Source organism: Sesamum indicum, linkage group LG9 (genome assembly GCF_000512975.1).
Source record: "Sesamum indicum cultivar Zhongzhi No. 13 linkage group LG9, S_indicum_v1.0, whole genome shotgun sequence".
In the NCBI taxonomy this organism is placed as follows: domain Eukaryota; kingdom Viridiplantae; phylum Streptophyta; class Magnoliopsida; order Lamiales; family Pedaliaceae; genus Sesamum; species Sesamum indicum.
This window is the reverse complement of record NC_026153.1, coordinates 9,698,917-9,705,354: the sequence shown is the minus strand read 5'-3', so window position 1 is coordinate 9,705,354 and position 6,438 is coordinate 9,698,917. Positions and strand designations below refer to the sequence as shown.

The window sequence follows — 6,438 nt, the reverse complement described above, 5'->3', positions numbered from 1 at the left end:
TTCTAGAATTGGTTCTTGTCGATTTAGTCCTCTGACCTTGAGATTGTTCCTTAAGAAGAGTGTGTTATCTAGTTCCTTCAAAGTAAAGAAACTAGTCACCATTTTCATCTTCACACATCCCATGAGGGCATAACAACAACAACGCTATGAATGAAGGATTGAAAAATTGAATTTATTACAATATCAAATATATATGGTTGAGCCATAGTCTTATAAGCAAATTTCATATATTCTGGAGAATAATGAAGCTGAAAATAAGTTGACAATTATAAATTTAAATAGACTTCATGAGCTCCATTATCCGCATACCATACATGTAACAAACAATCTTAAACTCTGAGAACCTAGCTTTTGTTGCAAGGGTTTCACACTCATCCTTTGTTCTTTCCTTCCCTTCCAGATTTTTCAACATCATAACTTCCATCCTAGAGCCATATTTTGCATGAACATCAGTTTTAGGGCTGTTCGAAAGAATATAATCCATCACAATCAACTTTTCCTTGTTTGGCAATGCTTCGTAGCAATTTTTTAGCAGCTTAATGCATTTCTCATCATTCCAGTTATGCAGAATATACTGTAATAAAAAAAATATAAATATATCAACTTAATTTCATTATATAATCTTTAAATTTTAATTAGTAACCAATTATATAATACTAATAGATAAAGTGAGAACTACCCAATCCTATGAGACCAAATCTGTCATTTTCCCAAAAGAAAAACACTAGTAGTTGTTCTGTTCAGGCATTGAACGTCGACCAAATTTTTTTTCGTAAAATTAATTTATTTATATATATTGATTTTTATTTATACTATCGTAAAATTATTTATAATAATAATAACAACATAATATATATATAGAGAGAAATAGATAGATAGATAGATAGATAGATTACGTAGTATAAGCATGCTTCACATGCACATTTATGAACAACGATACGAGAAGATTTATTGAGCTAAAAATATGTTGATAATCATAAGTTTAATACGGTGATCACAGCGTGGTTTGTTTTTTTATAAAATTATTTTTAAATCGAATTGTTAATGACAATTTAATGAAATAACTTTATAAATTGTCAATTTAAGACCAAAATCAAAAGTATTGTTTCAAGCGATTTGACGGTTTTAATATTCTAACGAAAACAAGATATTAAGATTAAAAAAAAATAAGAATATATATTATTAAAACTTTTTCATTGATAAAAAGTAATTGATTATCATAATACTTAAAATCAAATTTACAATAATTTAAGAACATACATCGGTATAGTCTTTTAAGTAATAAAATATAGTAAATTTTTGAATAACTAAAGTTAAATTAATACACAATAGTTCAAGATATAAAGCAACTAGAAGTCTTTGAAAACATTTTGAATGCTCTTATATCCCATGAGTAGGTGAGAGCAAGGGGGGCTGCAGATAGCGTTAGGTTGGTGTGATTGTGTGAAATGGATCTTAATGCATTTGGGTGTGTGTAGCTAATTCGCTAGCTATGCTTATAGAGTCAACAACTTATTGTCATAAATTTTTTAAGAGATAAGTCATAATGATTAACCAACTTGAATTATAAGCTGCGTGTTAGGCAAGTTATCAGTGCATCTTGAGATATGAGTTATATAGCTATGTAATTATTAAAGTAACAAATCTTTTATTGAGATTGCATTTAAAATTTTGTAATAGATAAAAACTTACTATTTTCCTTTTAGATTGTACCCATGAATACACCCATTAAATAATAAAGATAAACTTTTGATGATCCCTACTATCGAGTAAGACGAAACATTTTATTGATAAAAAAAGGAGTTTGTCTTATTGATTAAAATTTCTTATAAAATAAGTTATAATTATAAAGGGTGTATGCTAATTAGATGTATTAAAACATAATGGTGAAGAGGGTGCTATAAGAAGGGTGGTGCTCGTACTTGTCGTTCCCGTGCTCTTCTAATATTTGGATGAAGGCTAACGTTCTCGTGCTACTCAAACATTTTGGCCCTCGAACCTCGTATAATGCTCACATCATCAATCCCCCAGTTTTATTTCTCTTAGGCTCTCTGAGAGGAGGAGGGATAAAATATAAGTGTTCTTATTCTTTTTTTAATGACAATAAGTGTAAAATAATATATTAATTAGAAAAAATTACAAAATTGGTCCCGTAAGTATGGGGATGTGGCAAAATTAGGACTGTGACTACAAAGACTGGCAATTTTAATCTTGTAAGTATTGATTTTTTGGCAATTTCGGTCCTTTCGATCAAAATTGCCAAAACGCGGCGGAGAGATTTGGGGCTTATGGTTCCGATGTCCACGTGCGCAACTTAAACAACTAGGAGCTTGCGTGGCAAATAACGCGGCTAATGACGTGGCTTAGGCGGGAAAAGAGGCCCTCTTCCCGCTTTTTTTACCCCTATATAAGTAAATCTCTCTCTCTCTCTCTCTTTCATTTTTGCTGTAAATGAAGTTGCACGTGATGGAAAACAGTGAAAATGTCTTCAATATCGTCGGGCAATTACTCCACCATTGTGGTAAACTACTTTTGTGTCATTAGGACTCCATTGAAAACCTCTTGGACCAATGACAATCCCGGAAGAAGGTTTTACTCTTGCGCAAATTATAAGGTAAGAATTGAAGTTTAAGTTCAAGTTTTGTAGATATTGGCTTATTTTTTGTTCGATTGTAGAGTAGAGGATGTTGATTTTTTACATGTGATGACCCGCCTATGTGTGCTAGAGCTTTGTGTGTCATACACAGTTTGCGTCGTAAGCTTCAAGCTATGAAAACGGAAGCAAAACTGTTGAAGAACAAGATATTTTTGGTTTAAAATTTGTTTGGTGGTATATGGTTTGTGTTGGTCAGTTTTTGGATGGGTAAACGGATGGTGGTCTATGGGTAAACATAAGATGGAGGAAATGTAATGGTATTTGTGGTTTTAATAATGAAATTGAAAGCCTCAAATTTGAAGCTTTTGTGAATTCTTTGTTATGTTGTTAAAGAATTCTGTTAATGAATTTTAATAATCAAACTAAAAGCCTGAAATTGCAGTTGTTGATTAATTTTGTAATATAATAAAAATAAAAATGAATTTTCAACCATTCTGCAGCCTTTTCAACAATATAATGAATTTTCAGCAATATAATGAAATGAAAAGCATTCATTTCCGCACCCTTTTCAACATGTTAATGAGAAACATTCATTTCATACTAACATCAATTTACAACTTGTCTTCACAAAAAACATGAACATCCATTTACAACATTTCTTCACAAAACATGAATATTCATTTACAAAACCCCCTAATTCATAGGATATGCAATAACAATTGATTCCTCAAGTTTCTCAAGTATCTTGAGATTATAGACAAAAGATGTTTCCATCAATACAGAAAAGTTCTTAGACAAAAGGTGAATTCCTCCCATATTTCTTCTGACCCCTGTCTCCCCTGTCCTTTGATTGTGATAACACATTGTTCAATCTTGATAATGTAACATACTTCTTGCCATCCTTGTCCAAAAATGTGCATGTTGACAGAAGAGGTTTGGTTTCTGGATGTAAAGGTTGTTTTGGAAAAACCTCTTGTCTCCCTCTCCATCTTGGTGGGGCTCTAATATTAACTCTTAGGACTGGTGGCTGCAGATGAGTTGGTGGAGGAGGCCTAGAGCTTTGAGCTGCATCTTGTTGTTGGGATGTGGAAGACATGTATGATTGCTTCCATGGTTGCTTATGTGCAACTTTTTGTTTATAACGGCGTGGCTTGATGGTTTGGGTACTGGTTATGTTGAAGCTGGGTTCTCATGTATTACTTATAAGGAGAATGAAATAAATCAAATAAGTAAATGATAAATAAAATTTTTGAAATTACTTGAGAATTACTTACTGAAGCTACAGTTTGTGGCTTGTATGATGGACTGCAGTACTTGAAACTTGTTGTTCTTTCATGCTCTGAAAAAAAAGTCATTAAGTATTAGAAGATGTATAATTAAAATGGAATGAATGGGTACTGAAGTTTCTTACCATAGACTTGTTCTCTTCAAACACATCAGGTTTAGTCATCTCGTTAGTTGAAATTTGTTTTTTCATCTTCTACAAAAAAGTTATTAAGTAATAATGAATGTAAACTTAAAATGGAATGGGTAGTGATGTTTCTTACCATAGATTTGTCTCCTTCAAACGCATCAGCTTTAGTCAGAGTGTCCTTGTCACCTGCCTCCTTTTCAACCTATAACAGAAAAGTTTCATAGATAAGTATGAGATTAATGCACTAAAATCAGATTTAGATATTTAGTCTTACACTCATTTTTTCGCTTGCATGAGCCTCTTTTCCTTTAATTTCTTCTATCACTTGACTAAATGCATCAGTGACTTGTGTATCTTCTTGCAGGTTCTTCAATGGACATCTTCGGGCATTGTGTTTCTCCTTACCGCATTTGCTGCACTTGACAGTCTTCTTCACCCTTTTGCATGACTGTGAATGGCATTTCTAAATTCAGGTTTAGTGTTGAAGATCATACCTAATTCAAAGGTAGGATCATATTGTTCCATAGGATTGAAAATAATTTTTGGCTCTCCTGTTTCATCATCATCATACCCTTTCCATTGTGATAGTCATTCTCACCCCCAAACAGGTCTTCCTCACCCTCTTCATTGTTACCGTTGTCATGATCTTTATTTTTTTCATTTTTTTCTTTAATATTAGTTTCTTCTACCTCTCTTTCTATTTATTTTTCCAAAGCCTCTTCATCAATGTACTCTCCTATTTTTTGAGTATTCATCTCATCATTTCTCAAATTATAGTCACTATCTTCAAAGGATTCAGATTCTTTTAAATTTTCACCGTCTTCAGTTAACCCACCTCCTGAGGTTGTGTACTATATTCACCAACCTGACTGCCCATAACATTTCTATCAACTTCAACATATATATTGATTTCTTTTTCAGGAGCTATTCCAGCACACACATCATACAAAACATCATCACTACTTAGTTTGCAATACACATCTCCAAACTTTGTGAAATATGTCCTATTACCAAAATAACTAACCTCACTAGTCGTTTCATTCAGTTTTGAAATGGACATTTCATACACATCTTCAGAATCAAATTTGTACATTATATTCCCCAAAAATATAATGTAATGGTTGCTAACAAACTGATATTATTATCTGAAAAACAAAAAAGGAACACAAACAATCAAACACAAAACAGAACCAGTTAAAAGTTTAATCACAGAAAAATTCATAAAAAATCATACAAAAAGAGAAAAAAAAATAAATACATTTACACTTAATTCCATAAAAAAACAACTATAAGGATTAATTTCTAGTTTTCCACCAAAGACTGCTTTATCTGCAGTGAGAGCTTACCGTTAATTGTCCACTTGTAGAGCTCAATCCACAATTACTCACGTTTATGATTCTTAACAAGTCAACCAACGAAAATGAAAACCAAATAAATAAATCCTCAAAAGAAGACGAGGTTCCATGAAAACTGTTGTGGCATCAGCTTCAACTTTACTTTCAAGTTATAACCATCAAAACATACATCATGCCGATAATGTAACATAAAACGGGGAAAATCTTTCATCATTACCATCCACATCCTAAATAAAATTAGAGACCACACACATACATGAAAAGATGTGCAATAAAATCAGTTAATCCAAGCAGCAATTAACTAATCACAACTTACTCAAGAATCAGGACAACACTAGGATACAATTGTTATCATTGTCTCTTCAGTGATCATTCGAACAACTCAAACCACAAATCATGTAGTAATACGAAAATGTTAGAGAGGGAACATAGCCCAGACAATAACAACATAATAGGGCCATAGTGTTGGAAATTTTGGAATAAAAACACAAGGGACCACTTTCAGTTTTTGGGACCACAAAAAACCCTATATTGAATGCTAAAATTCAGATTCTTTCAAAACATACAAAACTTATCGTACGAAGGTGGAGGAAAATCGTTAAACTCAGGATCCCGAAGTGGCATTGCTTCAATCAGGTTTCTTCCTCCTCAATCGACGATCAATTGTAGATTCGAGCTCAAAGAACAATTTTTAGGGTTTTTTTGATTTGGGCAAATGTATTGCGATTTGGGGAAGAGAGTTTTACAGCTCTGTTTTTACTCGTCAATTTTTTACCCGCTTGCCATGTCATCATTTTGTGCCATGTGTCAGGCCAGGCGTGCTGCCGACTGTGTAACTTTGGCCTAGTTGGCCTCTTTTCTCATTGAAGCCACGTCATTAGCCACGCAAGCTCCTAGGTGTTTGAGTTGCGTATGTGGACATTGTAACCCTAAGCCCCAAATTTCTCCACTGCGTTTTTGGGTAATTTGGGTCAGAAGGACCAAAATTGCCAAAAACTCAATACTTACAGGACTAAAATTGCCAATCCTGTAGTTACGGTCCCAATTTTGCCACACCCCCATACTTACGGGAC

The 6,438-nt window shown here is 33.2% G+C and overlaps 1 protein-coding gene across 1 annotated transcript; it reads right to left on the bottom strand.

Moving 5' to 3' along the window:
- LOC105171203 lies at positions 275 to 5,103 on the bottom strand. The gene is made up of 4 exons (XM_011092237.1): positions 4,876 to 5,103; positions 4,144 to 4,212; positions 4,008 to 4,076; positions 275 to 574 (listed from the first exon to the last, which is right to left on the bottom strand). The coding sequence occupies exons 1-4, from the start codon at positions 5,101 to 5,103 to the stop codon at positions 275 to 277; spliced, it is 666 nt and encodes a 221-aa protein (XP_011090539.1).